The 26,971-nt window shown below is 40.1% G+C and overlaps 1 protein-coding gene across 1 annotated transcript in view; it reads left to right on the forward strand.

Annotated features, from left to right (window-relative positions):
* Positions 1–26,971, forward strand: part of LOC124593858 (hydroxyacyl-coenzyme A dehydrogenase, mitochondrial-like) — a 49,460-nt gene continuing 22,489 nt past the window's right edge. The window contains exons 1-5 of the mRNA XM_047132206.1: positions 1–297; positions 3,187–3,303; positions 17,659–17,817; positions 17,961–18,098; positions 21,290–21,452. Of these exons, the coding sequence (XP_046988162.1) occupies positions 181–297; positions 3,187–3,303; positions 17,659–17,817; positions 17,961–18,098; positions 21,290–21,452 (694 nt within the window). The 5' untranslated portion in view covers positions 1–180. The remainder of the gene's footprint in view (positions 298–3,186; positions 3,304–17,658; positions 17,818–17,960; positions 18,099–21,289; positions 21,453–26,971) is intronic.

The following is a 26,971-nucleotide window of genomic DNA, read 5'->3' on the forward strand; positions in this document are numbered from 1 at the left end:
ACACGGGTCTCTGGTGTACGTTATAGTCCAATCCAATGTGGTTTTGGCTGCCCTTTGATCATAGGACTTTGACCATTTAACACCCAACACCAGCACCATTCCAGTCGAGAGTGTGCCTGTTTTCTGGTATCAGAGATTTCATTTTTTTTTTCTTCGGGGAAGATCTGACTTTCTGCAAACATGACTACGTCACTCATGGTCCTGAAGCGCTCGCTGTCGGCGTCGGCAGCTATGTCCAGCGCAATCAAGCATGTAACTGTTGTGGGAGGTGGTTTAATGGGGTCAGGGATCGCACAAGTAAGTTAGTTCTAGTGTACCATTAGGATTGTTGTCAAACTACCGGTGCTGTTACAACTTCTTGTACCACTGTCGCTGCTTAGTGTTTGTTTCAAAAGCAAGTCGCCCGTTCAATACACACACATATATATAGAGAGAGAGAGCTGCGAGCAATGAACCTGTGTTTATGTTTCTCCAATTAAAAATTTCAAATTCGTGAGTGGCAAAATAAAATAGTGCAAATTAGTTGATATTTAACATCGTTCGAGTAACATTTTGCACCCCTTGTTGTGGGCTACTTCTTATTCACGCCCCCTTGCAGTCATTACCACAGCCACTCCCATATCTCTGCCATGGAATCGAGTAATCATATCAATTAAGGTGAAAGGTTGCTAGATGTTATCCTTAAGACTTGTTTTTAACACTCTCGCCAAGGCAGGTACAAAGGCGATCATTTACCCATCTATGTAAAACTAAGCAACATTCTGTAGTAATTCAATTAAAAAGCGTACTAAGTAATTCTTATCATCTGATGAATTTCAGTGTTTTCTGTTCTATTTTGACCTTACTGCTTTCAGCAGGAGAGAGAAAAAAAGTGTGATAATGCCCACTAAAATTGTTTGCAAGTTTGAATTCAATAACCTGACATTAAAACACATTTTTTTTTTTTTTTTACATTATGTTAGTTGTATTTCGTGGCTCCTACAGAGAGTGGCCTCTCGGGTGTGGAAAGAAGTCAAAGATTTACATTTAAATGCAGTGCAGAGAAGTGATTCCACGTTATAATTACCAGTATAATCCACGTTATAATTACCAGTATAAACCACCAGTACTACATAATTAACCTTTCCACTAGGCTGTTAAGCAATGGCTCTTAAATGATACACAATTAGATATTCTATTATTAACATAATTTAACAATGAAGTGTAAAATAAAGTACAGATCTGTATGTTCTTGAAGCCTCTTTCATCTCAATCAATTGAATTTCTCCCATTTCCTTCTATTCCACTCTATTCAAAGGAAATATTTTACAACACATTTACAGGCAGAAAGAATGTAGAAAAAGCCACTTATCTGTCCCTTAAACATGTGTAGTCCAGGCATGTAGAAAACACTTTAAGTGCAATTCTGGACATGAATATAGACCCTGCAGCTGCTGTAAGAAAGAGAAGGTACATCATGATGAACCAAAGGAAAGTAAAAAAAGAAATAATAAATATATATTGTAAAACCCTATAAGCCCTCAGATAGCCAGGATGTGTACTGGATGCCTGCTAATGCCATCAATAAAATTACATGCTAAATTGCTGTGGTAATTAGATAGTTTCCAGACTTTCTGAAACTTGCACAGACAATGCCTATTTATAAAAATGATAACCCAGACTTGGTGGCAAGCATCAGACCAATCTCAACTATTCCAATCTCCAACTAAAATCATTGAGTCTGCAATGAAAGATCAAATCTCAAATTACTTTAAAATAATAAACTATTTACACATGCACACCATTGTTTCTGGAAAGGCAAACCTACAACAGCAGGATTAGGAGTAGTTAGAAAAAGAATCTTCAGCACTTAGTTACCTCAGCAAGGTGTCTGACTGCATTCCACATAGTCATTCTAAACAAGCTCGGTCAGTAGGCAGTTGGAGGCACTGTTCTAGCAACCTTCATATCTTATTTAGAAAGCAGATTGTATCAGCCCAAAGAGCACTATCACATGACTGTATGTTTGAATACAGCATGCCACAGGAATCTGTAATGAACCCCATTTATTCCTAAGTTTTGTACATTATTTAAGCTCTCATGGACAGTTCTTGCAATTTGGAGATGACACAACTTTGTACTTAAAAGGCATCAAGGTTCAAGAAGCAGCAGATGTTTGGTTTGATGTGACAGAGGAATGGTTTGCTATAAACAAAATGAAAATCAATTAAGTAAAAAAAATTCAAAAAATGGTATGTAGCCTCAATGATAAAGGACAGATGAACTGTGTAAGGGCTCTCAAACTTATGGGTTTCATGATGGACAGCAAACTCACTTGTTACGAACACACTGCACAGACGTGTGATAAACTCTCACAACTCTTATACGTCTTGAGTAAACAGAAACTCGATTACTGTGTGGGGTCAGGCTGCAAGAATGTACTGTTACTGAAAAGGAAGGAGGAAAGGAAAAGAAAAGAAAAGAAAGAAGGCTCGTAGTATGAAGCAGGAACCTGGACCATTGCAAACCCATCATCATATCCGTATGAGTGATGACTATTTCCAGTCAATAAGTCTTCAATTGTCTCGTGTGTGCGAAGGAATATTGTGAAACAGAACAGCAGCACTAGTGATATCCACAATTATAACACAGAGACATACGCCAATCTGTCAGCACTCTGACATGGAACAGTTTTCCAGCAGTGGTTATTGATGTGCTCATTCATCAAACTATGAAATGCATTCCTTGGAATTGGTGAAATTTTGATGAAAGATGTTGCACAATATATGCCTAAAATCACTGAACAGTTCGAATGAATTCTTTGATAGTGAATCAGGATGTTGGATTGCTTAAAAAATGCACTAAATTAATTACTGTTTACTGAACATGCACTTTCAAAACAAATTCCAACTTTATATATTATTAAGTATTATACTGTACTTATGGAAGTTTATTATTTTACTTAAATGTCTGTGTAATCTTAACTTTTTCAAAATTACAAGGTCTGTACAGTCATGACTGGCAAATGATGTAGCTATGGTAATAAATGGTAATAGTAGCAAGAAATATTTTTAAAGTGTGATGACCACAGTAAAAATAATGCTGAAAAATATGAATAAGTAAAAATAAACAGATATTTGTGACTGATGTAAGATTTCCTCGCCTATTTTGAAATGACACACTAATGTTTTGTTATAATGTTGAAAGGTTGCTGCCCAGACTGGTCATGAAGTTACAATAGTTGAAGTCAATGATGATGCAATTAAGAAAGCACAGAAAGGTATTCAGACTAGCCTACAGAGAGTTGCTAAAAAGGCATACAAGGTAAATATAATTGTTAATTTAGTGTAAAAATATATGGTTTATTTATTTTGTTAAAGTAATATTAGGTGTAAGGTACTAGGTTATTTCTTATGTAATCTGTAGGTAAGAGAAGTTTGCATTATAATGTCACACAACAAATAAAATAACATCTGACTGCATTTAAATAACTTCAAAGTTGTTTTCTTCAGTGATAGTAGAAGCTTAGCTATTCATATGAGCAACTGAACTGAATAATGTATCAAATCTATTGGCCCTGTGGTAAGGTAGCAGTAAGCTACAGCAGAAGACACATGTTTTGTTTCCTGCTTAGCTGAATGCAATTACTTCTTGATTAGAATGTTAACCACAGTCAGCATAAGTGAGGTCACTGAAACTTCTTTACTGCACATACATTTGTGCCTTGAGGTTCTGTAGGATAATTCTTGGTTAATTCTGTTCTGACACAAAGAATATTTTACTTAAACAGCCACTGAAGACATATATAATGTTAAATGATATACATTAATATAGACCTCTTTCTTTAACAAACTGTAAATTTTGTGGTCATCATAGAAAATCATTTTAGATTATTCATTGCTGGTAAAGTAAAGACCACAACTACAACAATAATGACATATATTTAATGACTATTTATATAACATTTGAAGATGAATCATTAAAATTCTAATGTCCAAAGTTTAGACTGCCTTACGCACAGCAGTTATTTTAAACCTCACAATTGTAAGTCATCTGAGTAAACACGAGAGCCTGAGGAAGGTGGATCAGTAGTTCCAACAGAGGACTTAATTCAGATGGTGTGGAGCTCAAATGTACAGTTAACCACTGTGATATAGATCCTCATACTTTCATGAAATCACAAGATTGTGATAATGTCATACCCTAGTGTCCTCCAAATGGGCTAGTGCACTAAACCTCATAAAACTGTATTTGAATCCACAGGTGATATACAGTTTCCATTTTAATACTTACGATTTTTTGGGAACTATTAAAAGCTGTAAATTTTCTGTTCATAAGCACATTAATAAAGGGTATATAGTCCAAATAATTATTTCATACTGTTTAAACCCAGGCCTCAGAAAGTAATAACAGTTTCAAACGAATGAAATAAAAAACATCATGTACCAAACACGGACACTGCCATAATGTAAATAAAAGGCTCTAAGCGAAATTTTATTGCCCAAATAGATACAGAGTTAAATTAAAGTGAGACACTGAGAAATTGTTTTGCATGCAATGCAGTCAGGCAGTCTCTCATTGTATTGACCTATGGAATTGCTGATCAAAGTGGTGCTTATGGAGTCAATATTAAAGTAAGTGTATTTATCCTTCAGAGGACTGTGATGGGAATTATGCTCATTGAAAATAAATTTCCATTATAGCAGGTCATATGCAACTGTTATCATTCAATGGTCATCAGGTAATTTGTGTAAATATTAAGGAAGCAAAAGCAGCAGTAGATAAACAGTAACAACTTACTGCAAACACAAAAATAACAGCTTTTTAAAAAGTATCCTTATTTGCTGTTTTTTAAAGTTAAGTTATGTTGTTTTTAAGCACAAGCAGTGTAAATTTATATTACTGGTAGTTACTTGTTAATACTTCTTAACACAGGCATATGACTACTTTAGTTCTCTCTCAATTTATTCCTTGACTAGTTTCACACATGTCAGCGCCCATTTTCATGATGAGGTATCTGGAGAACCATGATTTAACTTTTCATTCACTAATTTTTGTAACTATAAACAAAAAGCATAGGTTTCAAAATTGGTGTATGGAATTTACTGCTGGCACAAGAACATTCAATTATTGTTTCAGGTCGTGACATTTGAGTTTTGAGTACAGTACATTCTTCTTGTGCTTGTGTGCCAATGTGATTAGCATTATCGCTAAATGCATCTCCCATGTCCAAAGTGAATGGTCAAAGTCACTTTTTCTAACCTGCAGAAGAGTTTTATTCAAATTGAATCCTGTTAGTATGTTGTGAGGAGCAAAGTCATCAAATGACATGGCACAAGCCAATGTAGCGAATCTCTATTTGTCCAGCTTTACCAGCGGTCATCTTTGAGATAAACCTGAGACTTCACTGGATATCCTCTTAACCTTATCATGCTGTGTGGTTGTACTGAAGGAAGAGCCAGATAAACTGGTACACCTGCCTAGTATCGTGTAGGTCCCCCAGACTCAACTAATGTCTGAAGTAGTGTTGAAGGGAACTGACACCATGGATCCTGCACGGCTGTCCAAAAATCCATAAGACTGAGGGGCTGGAGATATCTTCTGAACAGCACATTACAAGGCATTCCAGATATGCTCAATAATGTTCATGCATGGGGAGTTTGGTGGCCAACAGAAGTGTTTAAACCGAGAAGAGTATTACTGGAGCCACTATGTAGCAATTCTGGACGTGTGGGTGTAGCATTGTCCTGCTGGAATCGCCCAAGTCTGCCGAAATGCACAATGGATATGAATGGAAGCAGGTGATCAGACAGGGTGCTTACACATGTGTCACTCGTCAGAGTCGTATCTAGACGTATCATGGGTCCCATATCACTCTAACTGCACATGCTGGGCCCACCCCAAATCATTACAGAACCTCCACTAGCTTGAATATTCCCCTGCTCACATGCAGGTTCCATGGATTCATGAAGTTGTCTCCAAACCCATAAATGTCCATCCACTCAATACAATTTGAAATGAGACTCCTCCAACCAGGCAGCATGTTTCCAGTCAACAGTTGAATGTCTGTGTTGACGGGCACAGGCGAGGCATAAAGCTTTGTGTTGCGCAGTCATCAAGGATACATGAGTGGGCCTTTGGCTCCAAAAGCCAATATCGATGATGGTTCATTGAATGGGTCACATGCTGACACTCGTTGGTGGCCCAGTATTGAAATCTGCAGCAATTTACTTCTGTCACTTTGAACGATTCTCTTCAGTCATTGTTCGTCCCGTTCTTGCAGGACCTTTTTCCAGTCACACCGATGTTGGAGATTTGATGTTTTACGGGATTTGTGATATTCACGGTACACACGTGAAATGGTCGTACAGGAAAATTCCCGCTTCATCGCTACCTCGGAGATGCTGTGTCCCATCACTCGTGCATCGACTATAACTCCACATTCATACTCACTTTAATCGTGATAACCTGCCATTGTAGCAGCAATAACCAATCTAACAACTGTGCCTGCCAGACACTTGTTGTTTTATACAGGCATTGCTGACCACAACACCATATTCTGCCTGTTTACATATCTCTGAATTTGAATATGCATGCCTATACCAGTTTCTTTGGTGTTTCAGTGTAATTAAATTGTAGCTACTCATGAAGGTCCAGTGTGAGCTGTAATTATCATATGGGAGTGAAACTTGGTAGATATGCTAATGCATTAATGTGGAACCGATATACCCTGGAAAAAATTAGTTTCAATTTTGGCCACCAGGTGCAAAACAGCATGACACACATGGTGTCATTTGACAAGTCATAACATTAGTGAACAGTAAAGCTATCAAGAAGAGAGACTGTGCACTGTTAGTGAGACTGTCTGATATGAATGACAGCAATTTGAGTGCTTCTTTGATAGAGTATTGCCAAATGGAAGGTCTGAGTAGATGCCTGATGTCATGAAATTGTTTAAGGAAAATGATAACGACATTCAAAAACATGGGTGAGCTTTGTGTGTCACCTGAAAGAGGAAGGTGTGTCAACCCAGTAGAAGTTACTGACAAGGTTGCTGTTGCAGTAACTGATCATGCAGTACATGCCCCAGGTAGTTTTAGTACTCGCACAGTGTCACAGGAATTGTCCATTCGATGGTCAACAGTATGGAAAGTTCTGCAGTGTTTTATACTGGCATCTTACACAATCCAGACGGTGCAGCAACTAAAACATCATAATCTGCAGCAATGATCTGAATTTGCTCTTCAGTTTCTGACATCGATTTACGTAGATAACATTTGGCCAGGCGATATTTCATGGGTTGATGAGCACATTTTATTTTATCCACAGGGTGCAATGAATACACAGAGCTGCCAAATTTGGGATACTAATAAACCACGTGTTGTGCACTAAGAACCATTGCATTTGTTGTATGTGACTGTGTGGTGTGGACTCACAAGAATCTTTATTCTCAGTCGATTCTTCTTTGAAGGGAAGGCACCCTGGGAGCCGGTCAGGTGTACCATGATGTCTGCACGTTATTGAGACCATCTTATACAGTATGTGACTATTGCTTTGAAAGAGCACAGCTGTGTGGAAACCACCGTTTTCATGCAAGATGGGGCAGGGCAACACCTAATGTTGCTTGATGAGTGAAAGAACTACTTAATTTAACCTTCCACAAATGTGTTATCTCCAGAGGTTTTCCAAATGCATGGCCTGCAAGATCGCCTCATGTGAACCCATGTGACTTTTTGCTCTGAGGATATTTAAAAGAACACCCTGACCAGGGACATGTTTGGTCTCTACCTAATTTGAAGGCCAATATACAGGAAGATGTTGCCCTGATTCCACCAAAACTGTTGATCATGTCATTTGATGATGCAGCATTTAGTCGATGTCTTCAGTGCTCATATTGAACAAACTGTGTAAGTGGCAGTTTATAATAAAACAAACACCACAACTTCCTCTCTTGTTTGACCTTTTCTGCCTACATCCCATTTCTAATCCATTATGTATGGAAACCTTTCTATAGCTCTCTCCTGCATTCACAGTGCCTGACTTGGAGCTGGTGGCCAAAATTGGAACTAATTTTTCTTCCAGTGAAAATCTGTTCCACACTAATGTATTAGAATATCTACCAAGTTTCCCTGCCATACCATAATTATAGCCCACAATGGACTTCTGTGAGTACTTGCACTACAGTTACAACCACCTGATACTAGTGGTGGTGGTGGTGGTGGTGGTTGTAGCTCCTTTATAGTAAACTTTAGTTTTGAGAAATCGGATACTTTCATTTTCAGAAGGCCATATTTGTAATGGTAGACTGTGCCTCCCATGAAAAACTAACCTTATGTGCCATATTTAATGAGCAAAAATGTGGTTATCTGTCATACATAATAAAACAATAAACATCTCAGTTTGGCATTTGGCAAGTTTAAGGAAGTTATATCTGACTTACTGACTCATTATACATTACTGGAATGACACTTTAACTCGAACAGTGAGTATTCTAAATTTACAACCATACTCTGGAATCCACACTGAAGTGCACATCAGAGGACATTTCCCATTGTAGCACTTACTAGTGCTTCTTCCTTATTATAACTGGTCACATCTCCTGGCCATTGCAACCATCAACAAGACACTGCTGAGCTTTGCATGTGCCATCGATAGTGACACTGTGATTGTAGACTACTCTTTCATTTGTAATCATATGATTACATAAGCATATCTATCTGCCTTCCTATATAGGCACAGCATGACCACCAGCTAGCAGGTGGGTCCCACTTTGAGCAGTTATGCTGGTCACATCCCATGACCCATCAGGGCCACATTGTATGCCTTGCCAGCCTGATGGCATCATTGCATCCCGGGTGGCTGCCAATCTTTGAGCACTGCCCTCCATCAGCCCCTTACACTCATTAACACTAATGCCAGACTCTTGGCTTCACCACATTGGGCCTTGCCAGCCTGTCAGCTTTGTCATTGGTTGAGCGTTGCCTTCTATTGTCCCTAGATGCTTGTTCAAATACACTATGTGATCAAAAGTATCCAGACATCTGGCTGAAAATGACTTAAAAGTTTGTGGTGCTCTCCATCAGTAATGCTGGAATTCAGTAAAGTGTTGGCCCACCCTTAGCCTTGATGGTAGCTTCAATCAGGTGCTGGAAGGTTTCTTGGGAAATGACAGCCCATTCTTCATGGAGTGCTGCACTGAGGAGAGGTATCAATGTCAGTCAGTGAGGCCTGGCACGAAGTCGGCATTCCAAAACATCCCAAAGGTGTTCCATAGGATTCAGGCCACGACTCTGTGCAGGCCAGTCTATTACAGGGATGCTATTTTCATGTAACCACTCCACCACAGGTGCTTGATTGTGTTGAAAGATGCAATAGCCATCCCCGAATTGCTTTTCAACAGTGGGAAGCAACTGCTTAAAACATAGAATGTAGGCCTGTGCTGTGATAGTGCCACACAAAATTACAAGGGGTGCAAGCCCCCTCCATGAAATCACAACCACACAATAACACGACCGCCTCCGAATTTTACTGTTGGCACTACACACGCTGGCAGATGACATTCACCGGGCATTTGCCATACCCACACCCTGCCATCGGATCACCACATTGTGTACCGTGATTCGTCACTCCACACAACGTTTTTCCTTTGTTCAATCATCCAATGTTTATGCTCCTTACATTAAGTGATGCACATTTGGCATTTACTGGCATGATGTGTGGCTCAAGAGCAGCCGCTCGACCATGAAATCCAAGTTTTCTCACCTCCCGCCTAACTGTCATAGTACTTGCAGTGGTTCCTGGTTTAGTTTGGAATTCCTGTGTGATGGTCTGGATAGACATCTGCCTATTACACATTAGGACCCTTTTCAACTGTCGGCAGTCTGTGTCAGTCAACAGGCGAAGTTGGCCTGTACACTTTTGCACTGTAAGTGTCCCTTCACGTTTCCACTTCACTATCGCATCGGAAACAGTGGACCTAGGGATGTTTAGGAGTGTGGAAATCTTGCGTATGGACGTATGACACAAGTGACACCCAATCACCTGACCTCGTTCAAAGTCCATGAGTTCCACAGAGTGCCCCATTCTGCTCTCTCACAATGCCTAATAGCTACTGAGGTCGCTGATATGGAGTACCTGGCAGTAGGTGGCAGCACAATGCACCTAACATGAAAAACATATGTTTTTGGGGGTGTCCGGATATATTTGATCACATAGTGTAAGTTCATTGACTTCAGTGACACTCACATTGGGCACAGCCCAAGCTCTTGTCACAGCATCTCACGGGGCACCAGCCACATCTTTGCCACAGCACTACGCTGTGTTCCTGAAAGGCTCTCACCAACGCCATTAGGCCGGGCCAGTCAACACCCTGCCTGCCAGATCCAGAGGAGCATTTTCTCTTATATTACACCAAATGCCATATTTTATTTTGCATTAAACTTTTGCGAATGTATCTGGGAATTGCTTTTTATTTTGTGTGCCTTGACACTGCACAAGGACACACAAGTTAGCAAGAAGGATATTCTGTAAGCATTCCCAGTATCTTTGTGTAGTCATCGCTGCCAGACTCGGCTGCCAATGTGTCCTCTCTGCCTGGTGCCTTTCCACTCTTGGTGAACCTGTTGGCACTTCCTGCCTATGTCCCACTGGTCCATTAGAGTCTAGCCAAGCCTGACAGCACCTCTCATTAATATCCTATCAGCTTCTTGGAGTCTGGCCAAGCCCTTCAGTGCTGTCACATCTCTGACACCTGCCATTGGTTGAGCTTCTTCCCATCAGCTGCTGATGTCTTATTGACATCTTGCCAGCCCTTCTGCTTCTGGTCAAGCCTGTCAGCAGCCTGGCCAATGTCCCACCAGATTGTTGGCATCCAGCCAGGCCAACACTATCTTGATGTACATTTTGCTTCTTGGCAAATGCCCTGCGGCACTTGAGCACATCCGGAGGCTATCAATGGTTGAACTCTTGCCTCCCATGCTCCCCTCAGCCACAAACAATCCTTTCAATGCCACCTTGGCACTAAGTGCTTTCACATCTTGGACAGCTGTTGTTAGTTGAGCTCCTGCCTTCCATTGGCCATTGACACCTTTCCAATGCTGCCCTGCTGTTGTGGGACATCCGTTGATCCTTCTTGTGCTCTTCATTGCATTCTTGTTCTCTGTGGTGCTTCTGTGCACTGAACCCATTGCCCACCCTACCGGCCACATTGCATGTTTTCCAGCCCACATCTTCTCTTCTGGATGTCTGGGTGACTGTGCTGTTTTCCTTGTGATGATTTATATCCTAATGTTTCCCTCTTGCCATGGTCTACTGTGATGTCTGAAGTCCTTATTTACTCTTCTGTGCTCCATGTGCTGATATATTTTTTTTTTTTTTTTTCGTTATGCACACTTTGTTAGAACAATGAAGAAAAATAGATGTAGGCAACTTGCCACTAAGAGTGATCTGGTGTGATGCACATTCCAGTACATGCCTCCTCCTGTATTGGGAACAGATGGCTGACCTACTGAATGACACTGCCTAAGACTGGACCCGTAGAACAGGTGGAAGAAACTTCTCTTTCCTTTATTTAAGGTACATTTTTATTTCCAGGCAGGGTGTAAACTTTGGAGGTGGACATTTACTTTGAGTGCCAGCAAGAATGTCAGCTGCCAGTTTCTTACTTTTCATTCCATATTTCTTGAGGATTTTTTTATTTAGACGATGATCATTTTGCTATCTCAGAAAACATAAGTGCTCTGATAATGATTATTATTTTTGTACAGCATCCAGTGAATATTTTATTTTTTCATCTAACAACTAGGTAATGACCCATGCTTTATTCTCTTATGATGGACTGTCAGTTCGACCATTTGCTGCCAGTTGTGTTTTGTCCTTCCTTCTGTTATTCTGAATTAAGAAGAACAGTACGTCAAGATATTTGAATATAAATTTGTGTTATGAAGAAATACACTTTTGTGTTCTTGCTACACATCTTGAAAGTTTCAGTTCTAAACAATAATTCTCACCATGGGTCTGAGGAATACTAAGAATTTCATTTCATACTATTATGTCTTGATTAGGTTCTTTACTGCTGTGAAGATGAGAAAATTATGAATCACCCTTTGTTGGAACATGGCATTTACATGTAAGTTTAGTTAAAGTATTGAAGCATGCCAATCAAGGTGTCACCTTTGGAGAGTGCAAGGAAAGGCTGTGAGGGGAGAATAGAGGCAAAAAAAGTAGTACCCCTCGTGACGTCTTTCCCGCCACTTTGTGCCTCCCCTCCAGCCCTCCCTTCATCTGTTTGTGTTTTTCTATGCATGCTCTGTATTCTGGATGGCTGTTGGGTCTCAGGCAGCTGCGTCTCAGTCAAGCTCTTGCTTCCCTTCAGCCTCAGATGTCCTTCCAGCATATCATGTTGTCTCCTGTATATTTGATGCCATAGTTTGCTCTCCAGCCTTCGGGTTTATCCTTTTCTCTTCTTACCTCTTTAAACTTTGGCCGACGTGACTTCACCATCTCCTCCTCGTGAAGAAGAAGGGTATAGTACTTGGCCATATCTCCATGCCAGTACAACTGCCAACACAACACCTGCAACCTGTGGGTTGTCTAGTTGTTCTCTTCTGAAGCACCAGCTCTCTACTAAGCTGCACTTGCACCATCAATAGCGGTGCTACAATTGCGAACCATTTCTTTGTTCACAACCAAATGATTACATCTGTCCATCGCTCAGTAGCCAGCATGCAGACAGTTGCCACTCTGGGTAATTATGCCAGCTACATCCTGCAATCCATCAGTCATAGTGGTATATTGTACGACTCATTGGCCCCTTGGCATCAGCACAATCCAGCAGCCACTGTTGGTTAAGCACTGCTCCCATTGGCAGCTTGCGTCTATCTTCTGATGTTTGCCAGTTTAGTTTTTCACCATCTCCATTTCAGTCTTCCAAGATGAAACAAACTTCAAAAATTTGTGCTGCCATTCTTTGTACACATTCAGTATTCCCTCTTAGTTGTATTTTGTGTAGGTCCCACACACAACAACAGTATTTTAAGATGGGTCCCACAAATGCCTTGTAAGAAATTTCCTTTGTAAATTATTTGCATTTCCCTAGTATAGGGGAACCATCTTTGATTGCAAATCAAAACATCCTCGGTCCTGGGTTCGAACCTGGCACCACTTAAATAGGTACCTTATACATCCATTTGAATCTACTTAGTGTATTTATCTCATGGTCTCTCTTCACAATTTTTGCCTCCACACTTCTCTCCAATACAAAGTTGATGATTCCTTGATGTCTCAGAAGTAGCCTAACAACCAATATCTTCTTTTAGTGACATTGTGCCTCAAATTTCTTTTTTCCTCTATTCTATTTAATATCTCCTCTTTAGTTACACAATCAACCCATTTCCTAATTTTCAGCATTCTTCTGTAGCACCACATTTCAAAATCTTCTAACCCCTTGTTGTCTCAACTGCTTATATTCCACATTTCACTTCTGTAAAAGGCTACACTTAAGACAGATACTTTCAGAAAAAAACCCTAACACTTAAATTGATATTAGATGTTAACAAGTTCCTCTCTTTCAGGATGCTTTTCTTGCTATTGCCATTGTGCACTTTAAATTCTCTCTGCTCAGTTATTTTGCTGCACGAATAGCAAAAGTTCATTTACTACTTTTAGTATCATGTTTACTAATCCAATTCCTCCAGTATCAACTGATTTTATTTGACTGCATTTCAGTACTCTTGTTTTACTTTGTATGAATGTCATCTTATAATCCCCATTCCATCCAAATGCTCTTCCAAGCCCTGTGCTGACTCTGAAAGGATTGCAATGTCATCAGCAGACCTCAAAGTTTTTATTTCGTCTTCCTGAAGTTTAATTCCTTCTCCAAATGTTTCCTTTACTGCTTGCTCAACCATTCAATACCATCAGGGACTGACTACAGCCCGGTCTCATTCCATTATCAACCACTGCTCCCATGCCATTTGACTCACATAAATTCCATCCGCCATATAAATTGTAAACAACCTTTTGCTCCCTGTATTTCACCGCTGCTTCATTTATAATTTCAAGGAATGTATTTGGGTCAACATCGTCAAAAGCTTTTTCTAAATTTACAAATGCTATAACTGTAGGGTTGTCATTCCTTAACCCTTCTAAGAGAAGTTGTAGGACCAATATCGCCTCAAATGTTTCCACATTTCTCCAGAACCCAAACTGATCTCCCCTGAGGTCAGATTCCACCAGTTTTTCCCACCATCTGTAATTCATGTCAGTATTTTGCAAACATGACTTATTAAACTGATGGTTTAGCGATAGTCATACCTACCAGCACTTGCTTTCTTTGAAATTGGAATTTCCAATCTTCTCGAAGTCTGAGAGTATTTCACCTGTCTGATACATCTTGCACAGCAGCTGTAATAGTTTGTCATGACTGGCCCTCTCAAGGATATGATAAGTTCGAAGAAATATTGTCTGCACCAAGGGCTTTGTTTCAACTTACGGCTTTCAGTGCTCTGTCAAATACATCTCACAATATACATCTAAGTCGTCTTCATCTACTCCCTCTTTCCTTTTTAGTGTAGTGCCTTGAAGTTCATTTCCCTTGTATAGCCCCTTGTATATTCCTTCCAACTTTCAGCTTTCTCTTCCTTGCTTAGTGATGGCTTCCCATCTGAGTTCTTGATACTCATACAGTTGCTTCTCTTTACTCATATTCTCTTTCCTCCAAAGGCTCCTTTAATTTTCCAACTATATTTCCCCCAGATATACATACGTATACAGCCTTGCATTTGTCACCTATTCAGTCCTTATTAGGCATTTTGCACTTTCTGTCAATCTCATTTTTTTAGATGTCTGTAATCCCTTTCACTGGCTACATTTTTATATTTTGTCCTTTCATCAGTTATATTGAATATCTCCTGTGGTATCCAAGGATTTCTCCTAGGCTTTATCTTTTTAACTATTTGATCATCTGCTGCCTTCACTATTACATCTCTGAAAGCTACCCATGCTCTTTACACTGTAGTCCTGTCCCCTGTTCGAGTTAATCACTGCCTACTGCTCCCTTTGAACCTCTCAATAATCTCTGTTTCTTTCAATTTGTCCAGGTTCCATCTCCTTAATTTCCTACTCTTTGCAATTTCTCCAGTTTTAATCTACAGTTCATAACCAATAAGTTATGGTCAGAGTCCACATCTGCCATTGGAAATCTCACTGCTTTTAATATCTGGTCCCAAAATCTCTATCTTACCATTATACAGGGTGTATCAAAAAGAATTATCTGATTTAAAAAATCACAGTTATGTTTTTGAGATGTGTGCGTGAACAATATACTGTTAGAAAGAGCAAACTCTCAAGTTTTATATGGTTCCCACTAGGTAGTATCAGTGTGCACACACTTCAGTTCTAGTAAGAATGGTGTTGGCACAACAGAAAGCATTTGATGTTCTACATTTTCTGCAGTCCGGGTCAGTAATAACATTCAGCGCGACTTTCATACTAGGTATGGTGTGGATCCTCCTACAGCACAGAGCTTTAGACGATGGTGTGCACAATTCCAAGAAAGGTTGTTTGTGTAAAGGCAAATTGTTGGGCCATCCTCAAATATCTGGCACAGATGTTGAACACATCAACCATAGTTTCACAAGGAGTCTGCAGAAATCCATTTGCCATGCAGCTCGACAGTTCAACATTTGCCGATGTCTGTCTGGCATGTGTTGTGTCAACATTTACAAATGAAATCATAAAAATTCAGCTACTGCAAGCTCTTCGTGAAAGTGACAAACAACAACGAGTGTAGTTATGTAATTTAATTCTTCGCAAGGTGGAAGATGACAGTTTTCTTCCATGCTTAGTGTTTAGTGACAAGGACCATTTAAATGGAAAGGTGAACTGTCATAATGTGACAATATGGGGTACGGAACGACCGCATGAAGTTGTTAAGACATGAGAGGGGCTCTCCAAAAATTTGTGTTTTGTGTAGCTTCATGGGAGAAGGTGTATGGTCCATTTTTCTTTGCTGAGAACACTGACCAGGAAGCACATACCTTTGTATGCTTGAGAACTTTCTCTACCTACAGTTGGAGACTGATTTGAATGACTTCATTTACCAACTGGATGGTGCACTACCACACTGGCATTTGGAAGTGGGGGAATTTTTAAATCAAAGGATTACAGAACAATGGATCAGTTGCACTGGACCAATTGATTCAGCCTTACATTACTGCCTCCAAGGTCACTGGACTTGACTGTATGTGACTATTTCTTGCGGGTGTTTATAAAAGATTCTGTTTGTGCCTCCATTACCAACAACAGTGAATGAACTGAGACATGCTCACTGGACTGCAGGAACAATTTGAATATCACATTGATATATTCTGTACATCTCAATGGGGGTGTATTGAAAACTATGAAATGGTATAAAAAAAAAATAAAAAAAATAATAAAAAAAAACTTTTAGCATTTCCTGTTCATTAAAAACAAAATTCATTGTATATGTTTCTTAGTTTCAGACATATAGACTTGCCAAATCTGATGATTGTTTTTGGTTCACCCCGTATAATAAATCTGAAACCTTCCAGTGTCGCCAGGTCTTTTCCACATACATACAGCCTTCTATCGTGTTTCTTAAACCAAGTGTTAGCAATGAGTAAATTATGCTCTGTGCAAAATTCTGCCAATTGGGCCCATTTTTCATTCCTTGCCACCTTTACAATTAAATTTTCCTCTCCCTTAACTATCTGAATGATTTATTTTGTCTTACCTTACATTCTTTCAATCTACATTATTATGAAAAGACAGATTGCTACTTATTGTAAAGATGACATGTTGAGTTGCGGACAGGCACAACAAAAGGATTGTTACACATTTAGCTTTTGGCCAGAGCACCTTCCTCAGGAAAGAGAACACACATATTCACACAAGCAAGCACACCTTGCACACAAGCCTCTCTGGCCAGAGCAGTCGGCAGTAGCAGTTGTGTATGAGATGTGCTTGTTTGTGTGAATGAGTGAGTCTGTTCTCTTTTCTGAAGAATGTCCTGACCAAAAGCTAAATGTGCCTCTCAGCAACTCTAACAAGTCATCTGAATGGTGAGTATTAGTCTATCCTTTACATAGTATTGTTGATATTTCCATCTGGACTGGCACTGTTTGACTCTTTCAATCTCTTCATCTGTGTTGTTCATTGGCAAATAAAGTTGTACTGCTGTGGTGAGTGTTGGGTTCATGTCTTTCTTGGCTACAATACTTCATTCACTATGCTGTTCACAGTACCTTACCTTTTCTGCTTCACTATTAGACACTTATTTGATTTTGTATTTAGAACCTTGTACTCACCTGAGCAGGAGTCTTGTTCCTCCTGCCACCAAACTTCACTAGTTCCCACTATATCCTCAATTTTTCTAGTCTACCTCCCTGATTAAGGGACTTAACATTCCACTCTCTGACCCATAGAATACCAAACAAAGTTTCTTGCAATAGTACTAAAAATTATGAGGTACCACAACATTACAAAAATGTGAAAAAAGTGAAAAAGACCACTCATCGATAAAATTGCATGGTATAAAATATTTATTAGTTGTTAGTCTAGGCAAGATAAAGAGATTAAAGTTAAATAATGTAAAACTGCTAATTTTCATTTAATTTTTTAAGTCTGAGGAAACTCTTAAGCTGAAAATTTTGGTTTTAGGATAATCCATCAGAAGCTGAGAAATTCATCAGCACGACTCTTGGTAGGATAAAGACATCAGTGGATCTACAAGGTGCTGTGAAAAACACAGATCTTGTTATAGAAGCTATTGTGGAAAATTTAGGGGCAAAACATAAACTTTTTTCAAGCATTGACAGTGTAAGTATTTGTCACTAAATTAGCAAATGCCACTATTAAAAAAGACTTATTAATATTATGCTGCAAGGCAAAGATAAATGTTCTCTCTCCATTGTTTGTTTTTCTGTGAAGCTATGTTCCCTAATACCTGGTTTAAATTATAGGTAGCCCCACAGCATACAATATTTGCATCTAATACATCATCACTGCCTATTGGAGACATTGCCTCTGTCACAAAAAGGAAAGACAGATTTGGAGGTCTCCACTTCTTTAATCCAGTACCAGTAATGAAGCTTCTAGAGGTAATTATTATTATAAAAATAAAGATGTGAGTGAATACAGAGTGAGTGTGTATGTGTGTGTGCGTGGGGAGGGGGGGGGGGGATGTCACTCCCTTGAATGGTCCTCTGTAGGGAATAAGTAGGACAGAGGCTCATTATTGAAGAAAACAACAGCTGCAGGCATTTGATGAAAAAGAACAAATGGACTTTCCCACCATGTGTTGGGGTACAGTTTACATGCCAGAAAGAGAAATCTTTTCTGTGGGCATATTATTTCTTTTGTAATGGCATCAGAATTTTACTTATATCAGAAAGATGTGGTAGCTCAGTGGATTGGAGCCAAACTACAATTGCAAAGGTTTAGGGTTCAATGTATTGTCAGCCATAGAATTTTTGTTTGTTACTTATCGTTTCTTTCATCTCTGGGAATGTATCAAAAACTCCTGACAGAAAGAGAGGGCACTCAGACTGATCCACTAATTTCAATTTCCCGTGCTTCCTGTCCAGGCAGATGAACCATGACCAAAATTGCAGTTCTCTCCGCTGTGTGACAGCAATAGCTCAGACACACAAGTGACTCTGTTTATGTGCCTCCATTACCAACAACAGTGAAAGAACTGAGACTTTGGATACCAACAGCAGTGGAAGCTGTAACTCAGACATGCTCACTGCAGTGTGGGAATAATTTGAATACTGCATTGACATATGCTGTTCATCTCAAGGGAGGCGTATTGAAAACTGTTATAACAGAGAGAGTAAATTTTGCATGTAAGAAGTTTATAATAAACTGTTACACAGAAAGTATTAAGTTAACCAAATCAGAGGCCAATGGCAAGAAGGGAATTCAGACAGAGGTGAAAATACAAATACTTGGTAGACAGAAAACAAAATTAATAGAAACTAGTTCATGCCTTCCCCATTACACTTTTGATGGTTATTTCTACTTCTTTTGAGTCTGTCATTCATTCCCTCATTATCACACTGCCCAGTCACATTAATGTGACCACCTTTTGCAGTGTGAACCACTGAGAAACGGGCAGCAAGATAGCCTATGAGGTTCTGTAAGGTACCGACTGGGATGTGGAACTATGCCGACTCCATTGCCGTGGCCAACTGCACTAGGTTTCTCAGTTGAGGATCCATGGCGCAAGCAGCCTGATTGAGGTGGATTGGGTTTAAATCTTGGGAGCTTCATATTTTCGCGGCGCAAAGACTGATCCAGGAAATTTCGGATGTGCAGCCGTATAAATTTGACTTCTTCTAATATTTCGGCTAAATACCATCCAGCCATCTTCAAAGTGAGCCAAGGTGACTGAGTCATCTCAGCTCACTCTGAGGATAGCTGGATGGTACTCAGCCGAAATATTAGAAGAAGAAGAAAAAGAAGCCAAATTTATGCAGCTGCACGCCCGAAATTTTATGAAAAATCTGGGGAGTTTGGTGGCCAGGAGAGTAGTGTAAACTCAACCTGGTGTTGAATGTGAAATTAAAAACACCTTTCACCAGTCAATTTTCAACCTTATTTTATTGGGCAACCAGTTTCAGGTTTTACTACCGCATCTTCAGGCCCCTGACTGACGTTTAGGAATAATCTATCTCGCTTGTGATCAAAACGGGTCAGCAATACTGGCACACTGCAACAAATATCTACTAATACCAGTATTGCTGGCTCCTGTTTTGCTTACAAGCGAGGTAGATTATTCCCACATGTTGGTCAAGAGCCTGACGATGGCATAGTAAAGAGCTGAAACTGCTTGCCCAATAAAATAAGGTTGAAAATTGACGACTGAAAGGTGTTTAATTTGACATCCTCTACCGAACATCCAAATCCCGCAACCATCGCTAAAAAGATGGACATACAGAGACAACCTGGTGTTTGTCGAACCACATGCATACTTTGTGGGCTGTGTGTGACAATGCACTGTCCTGATGGCAGAAGAAATCATGCTGAGGAAAAACACATTGCATATAGGAATGAACATGGTCCCCAAACAGAGATGCATACTTTTGTTGATGCGCTGTGCCTTCCAAAATGACGAGATCACTCAAGGAATGCCACGACAACATTCCCCAGACATAATGCTCCCTGCTCTGATCTGGGACACTTCCAATGATTGGTGCAGGATGTTGTCATCTTCCAGTGAAGTGTAAAATGTGATTCATCTGTCACCACTCAGTGGTTGTCCAGTTGCATATCAGCATGCAAATTCCAACCTCCGTTGCTGATGAACAATGATTAGCAGGAGTCATGAACCAGACACTTGCTGTGGAAGCCCATATGCAGCAGTTTTAGCTGAACGGTCACTGTTAGCAGACCCTTGGTTCATCTGGATGATAAGTTGCTTAACAGATGCACACCTATTTGCCTGTACACATCTCCGCAGCCATTGTTCACCCCTGTCTTCCATGGCCCATTGTGCACCACATTTGCTTCATTGCTGGTTTTGGATAGAGCCATTTATCCACGCACAGTATACCTTAACCATGGTGGTACGCAAACCTCAAATGCCAGTGATCGTGCCCTTCGAATGTCAGACAGATATCCATGTTTCTGCATTATGACAACAATTGCACCGTTTTTACGCACGACCCCCCCCCCCCCCCAAACATGCATTACATACCCTCCACTGCTAGGCTGCCAGGCTGATAGGCTGTGAGTAGCAACTGCACATAGACATTGAACATAGGGGAAGCATCTTTAATGTAAGTGGACCATGTAGTTGATTTAATTAAGTAGTTCCTACTGTTGCTAATTTCCTTTTGGCTGCTTATGTATTAAATATTGGGATTAGACTTTAACTTTAGAGACTTGACAGATGCTACCTAACAGGTGAAGCTCTGAACAGAACATGCAGATATTCTGCTGGTCTTTTACCTGCCACTTCATCTCCTCTGGCACCCACCCACTTGTGCTTCTGTTACTGTTTGATGGCTGACTGTTAAACATATTCTCCATGTGTGTCTACAGTGTTGATAATATGTTTATCATGTTGATGATGAATTAATATATTTACTTGTCTCTTAGAAGATAAACAGCGATTCTGTTTTTTGCCAACTGTGTTTTAACACTGTCAGGTAAAATTCACATGCCAAACAAAATAGTCCGTTGTCTGTAATTCTACATATATGTATTGCTCCTTGCTATGTACTTGTTTCTTAAAATTTTTCTCATAATGCTTGTTTTAAACTGTCATTCTTTTTTGACCATGAAGGTTGTTCGTACACCAGAAACGTCTGATGATACTTACAACAAAATGATGGAATGGGGTAAAGCTCTTGGCAAAACAACTGTGACCTGTAAGGATACACCAGGATTCATTGTCAACAGGCTGTTAGTGCCTTACATTGCAGAATCGATCCGTATGCTGGAGAGAGGTAAGTAAATACATAGTTTGAAAGAATTCTGATATTTATACTGCAGTATTGTTTAAGTATAAGTATGCCTGTCTTTAACCATTTTTAATTAATTTTGCAATTTTGACAAAAAATATTTGCACTGGTTTTTACACTTGTAGAGGTGCATAAAACCACACTTAATGTGAAATATTACATTTTGTAATATTATTATTTAAAAAAATTTTGAATGTTGTTTAACGACTGTAACACCATTCATATTCATCAAATTATTTAAGCAAAAACTGGTTCACACATCACAATTTAGAGTTTACAAGCCTATGCACAGCATTTTTTTTTTAATTGAAAATTCAACTCTATTAGTAAAAATATGTGAAATGTGTCAACATGAAAATTTCATATATTTGTTTACATTTAATATATGTCAATGTATATTGAATATTCTCCTTGTGAAACGTTGTTGTTGTTGTGGTCGTCTTCAGTCCTGAGACTGGTTTGATGCAGCTCTCCATGCTACTCTATCCTGTGCAAGCTTCTTCATCTCCCAATACATACTGCAGCCTACATCCTTCTGAATCTGCTTAGTGTATTCATCTCTCCACACTGTCCTCCAATACTAAATTGGTGATCCCTTGATGCCTCAGAACATGTCCCACCAACCGATCCCTTCTTCTTGTCAAGTTGTGCCACAAACTCCTCTTCTCCCCAATCCTATTCAATACCTCCTCATTAGTTATGTGATCTACCCATTAAATCTTCAGCATTCTTCTGTAGCACCACATTTCGAAAGCCTCTATTCTCTTCTTCTCCAAACTATTTATCGTCCATGTTTCACTTCCATACATGGCTACACTCCATACAAATACTTTCAGAAATGACTTCCTGACACTTAACTCTATACTCGATGTTAACAAATTTCTCTTCTTCAGAAACGCTTTCCTTGCCATTGCCAGTCTACATTTTATATCCCCTCTACTTCAACCATCATCAGTTATTTTGTTCCCCAAATAGCAAGACTCCTTTACTACTTTAAGTGTCTCATTTCCTAATCTAATTCCCTCAGCATCACCCGACTTAATTTGACTACATTCCATTATCCTCATTTTGCTTTTGTTGATGTTCATCTTATATCCTCCCTTCAAAATACTGTACATTCCGTTCAACTGCTCTTCCAAGTCCTTTGCTACCTCTGACAGAATTACAATGTCATCGGCGAACCATAAAGTTTTTATTTCTACTCCATGGATTTTAATACCTACTCCGAATTTTTCTTTTGTTTACTTTACTGCTTGCTCAATATACAGATCGACTAACATCGGGGAGAGGCTACAACCCTGTCTCATTCCCTTCCCAACCACTGCTTCCCTTTCATGTCCCTCAACTCTTATAACTGCCATCTGGTTTCTGTACAAATTGTAAATAGCCTTTCACTCCCTGTATTTTACCCCTGCCACCTTCAGAATTTGAAAGAGAGTATTCCAGTCAACATTGTCAAAAGCTTTCTCTAAGTCTACAAATGCTAGAAACGTAGGTTAGCCTTTCCTTAATCTAGCTTCTAAGATAAGTCGTAGGGTCAGTATTGCCTCACGTGTTCCCATATTTCTACGGAATCCAGACTGATCTTCCCCGAGGTCGGCTTCTACCAGTTTTTCCATTCGTCTGTAAAGAATTCGCGTTAGTATTTTGCAGCTGCGACTTATTAAACTGATAGTTCGGTAATTTTCACATCTGTCAACACCTGCTTTCTTTGGGATTGGAATTATTATATTCTTCTTGAAGTCTGAGGGTATTTCGCCTGTCTCATACACCTTGCTCACCAGATGGTAGAGTTTTGTCAGGACTGGCTCTCCCAAGGTTTTTTGTCTGTAGTTCTAATGGAATGTTGTCTACTCCTGGGGGCCTTGTTTTGACTTAGGTCTTTCAGTGCTCTATCAAATTCTTCATGCAGTATCATATCTCCCATTTCATCTTCATCTACATCCTCTTCCCTTTCTATAACATTGCCCTCAAGTACATCGCCCTTGTATAGTCTTTCTATACACTCCTTCCACCTTTCTGCTTTCCCTTCTTTGCTTAGAACTGGGTTTCCATCTTAACTCTTGATATTCATACAAGTGGTTCTCTTTTCTCCAAAGGTCTCTTTAATTTTCCTGTAGGCAGTATCTATCTTACCCCTAGTGAGATAAACCTCTACATCCTTACATTTGTCCTCTAGCCATCCCTGCTTAACCATTTTGCACTTCCTGTCGATCTCATTTTTGAGATGTTTGTATTCCTTTTTGCCTGCTTCATTTACTGCATTTTTATATTTTCTCCTTTCATCAATTAAATTCAGTATTTCTTCTGTCACCCAAGGATTTCCACTAGCCCTCATCTTTTTACCTACTTGGTCCTCTGCTGCCTTCACTATTTCATCCCTCAAAGCTACTCATTCTTCTTCCACTGTATTTCTTTCCCCCATTCTTGTCAATTGTTCGCTTATGATCTTCCTGAAACTCTGTGCAATCTCTGGTTTAGTCAGTTTATACAGGTCCCGTCTCCTTAAATTCCCACCTTTTTGCAGTTTCTTCAGTTTTAATCTACAGCTCATAACCAATAGATCGTGGTCAGAGTCCACATCTGCCCCTGGGAATGTCTTACAATTTAAAACCTGGTTCCTAAATCTCTGTCTTACCATTATATAATCTGTCTGAAACCTGTCAGTATCTCCAGGCTTCTTCCATGTATACAACCTCCTTTTATGATTCTTGAACGAAGTGTTAGCTATGATTAAGTTGTGCTCTATGCAAAATTCTAACAGGCGGCTTCCTCTTTCATTTCTTCCCCCCAATCCATATTCACCTACTACGTTTCCTTCTCTTCCTTTTCCTACTATCGAATTCCAGTCACCCATGACTATTAAATTTTCGTCTCCTTTAACTATCTGAATAATTTCTTTTATCTCATCATACATTTCTTCAATTTCTTCGTCATGTGCTGAGCTACTTGGCATATAGGTGTGGGCTTTGTGTCTATCTTGGCCACAATAATGCGTTCACTATGTTGTTTGTAGTAGCTTACCCGAACTCCTATTTTTTTATTCATTATTAAATCTACTCCTGCATTATGATCATACGAAAAATTTATGAAGTATTATTCTTTCCCATGAAAGATGGAAATACTGATGCACTTTACACTTGGACCATCCAATGTTTGTAGTGAACTTGATGCACACTTTCATCTCCACAATATTTTCAGTTTTCAAAACCATCAAAACCCTCGTCCATTACTGGAGCTACATGTACAATCGTTTTTGCTGAAGAAGTTCTTGGTAGCATTCCGGAACTTGGTCTTCCACTATTCTTTTGAAAAGCTGATTCCCTCGACTTCCCCACATGCAATAGACATACAATACTAGCTTTAGGCTGCATGAGTGGAATCTTTGTAGTTTCCCTACATTAGATCATATGGCATCAATGGAGTAGCCATCCACCGACAATGGTTACAGACAGACACAGAAGACAATGGGTATGTACTCTCCTGGGGGGCTCACCACTCTGTGGTGAGTTCGCACTTGGCTACCAAGGGGCTCAGCCTTTACAGCACCTCTTTTCTTTCTGTGCTTCAGGTCTATCCTCCTGCTACTCTTTCTCCCCTCCCTTGGGGAACATGTCTTGGATTGTTTCGATAATGTGTTCCGAAGTTTCAATAGCTCGGCATCTAAACTGTCCCTTACCTGTTTCTTGGTTTCTCTTTGTTTCTTCTTACTCCCTGTGTGCTCCTGAAGGTCAGCCCACGTGTTTGACGCATAACAGATGGCTGGTAATGCATAATTCCCAGCGCCGGATTGACAGGTATGGTTTGCACGTACTCCCTGACACAGACCAGGTCCAGGGAGAAGTGATTGCCTGAGCTGTTATCTTCTCTTTTGCCAACTGGTCCTTGTGTCAGAAGTAAAGGAGGTGTAATCTAAGGTGTGAACAGTCACTTAAGGTGGGTAAGCTCCCCCTCTAAGGTGGGTCCCAGTTGGAAGGAGCACACCATCGGAGATGCTAGCTATCAGGGGGGATTTTTTTGCAATAATCTAATTACCATCTGTGTCTGTCTGCTACATGTAAATGGAATGAGGCTAAGGATTCAAAAACTCTCCCATCTGCAATTCGGTTCCTCTTGCTCCCACGTACCGAAGGAGGTCAGTCCTTTGCTACAGTTAAACAGCCAAATATGTTGCTTTCGGTTGAGATGCTCACGAGGGCAATTGTCCGCCTCCCTCCCCCTACTGTATCAGCTGTAATGGTGACCATGCCACCTCGTCCCATGAGTGTCCTGTAATCTCGATGAGTGGGCCATCCAGGAGATCGGGATGAAGGAAAAAGTACCCTACCCTGTAGCTCACAAGTTGTTGACTAGTCAAAAGCCCTGCATTTTACCATCTGGCATTTATAGTATCATTCTTGCTATGCCTCGCTTCATGAAGGACATGGCCATGCAGACTTGTGACCTCCAATTCAGTATTGCAGATGTGAAGTTGCCCAACATCATGCTAGCATCCCCATCTCCTCCTACAGCTGCAGAACAAGCCACAAAATTCTTCGTCCCTGGTGGAAAAATCAACTGCTACACAACCAGCAGAGCGGAAAGGACAAAAGGAATACTCTCACGAAGACTTTCTGCATTCCTCCAGCCAACAAACATCTGAGACTTCATCAGCCAACCATAAAAGCTCTCAGAAATCAAATGAAGGCAAACGGTCTTCTCCTTCTCCGAATTGGAGATCCTCTTCAACAGTGTCGCCGCGTTATAACCTTATCCGACCAACCACCAGTTCACCAGTGCACACTGCCTACCATTTTTCATTTACTAGTTCTTTTAACAGTTTCACTCCCTCTTCCATCGTGTGGGGCAACCCCTTAAGCTCTCTGGAACCAGGGTCCATTTGCCGATCTGGTCTTACCATAGCAGATGATGTCATTGTGGACCCTTTTGCTATCTCCAACACTTTTGGTCACTGTTTGCAGAGATTTCGATCTCCTCCCAGTATCACTAGGAAACGATTGGAGGTGGCATGGATGACATCCTTCTCCTCTCAGAATTGTGAATGCTACAATACTGTCTATAATGTGAGGGAGCTAGACCATTCTCTCACCTCATCCTGATCTTCTGCCCTGCTACTGGACCTTCCTCTTGCAGGCAAGCACTTTCTCCTTCATACATACAATCACATTTGGAGAGATGGCACATGTCTCAGATGCTGGTGTGACACTACTGTCATACTCATACCTAAGTCCAGTAAGGACAAACACCTTCCTTCTAGCTATCACCCCATTTGTCTCACCGGCTGTGTTTGAAAGGTGATGGAAAATATGATTTGTTACTAGCCTCTGCGCAATGTGGATTTCAAGCACGCTGTTCTGCAGTAGACCATGTCATCATTTTGTCAACCCTGGTCATGAATGGCTTTCTGAGGAAATACCAGACTGTGACCATGTTTTATAATTTGGAGGAAGCCTACAACACCTGCTGGAGGACAGGTATCCTCCGTATTCTATACACGGGAGCTT

The sequence above is a fragment of the Schistocerca americana genome, chromosome 2 (assembly GCF_021461395.2).
Source record: "Schistocerca americana isolate TAMUIC-IGC-003095 chromosome 2, iqSchAmer2.1, whole genome shotgun sequence".
In the NCBI taxonomy this organism is placed as follows: domain Eukaryota; kingdom Metazoa; phylum Arthropoda; class Insecta; order Orthoptera; family Acrididae; genus Schistocerca; species Schistocerca americana.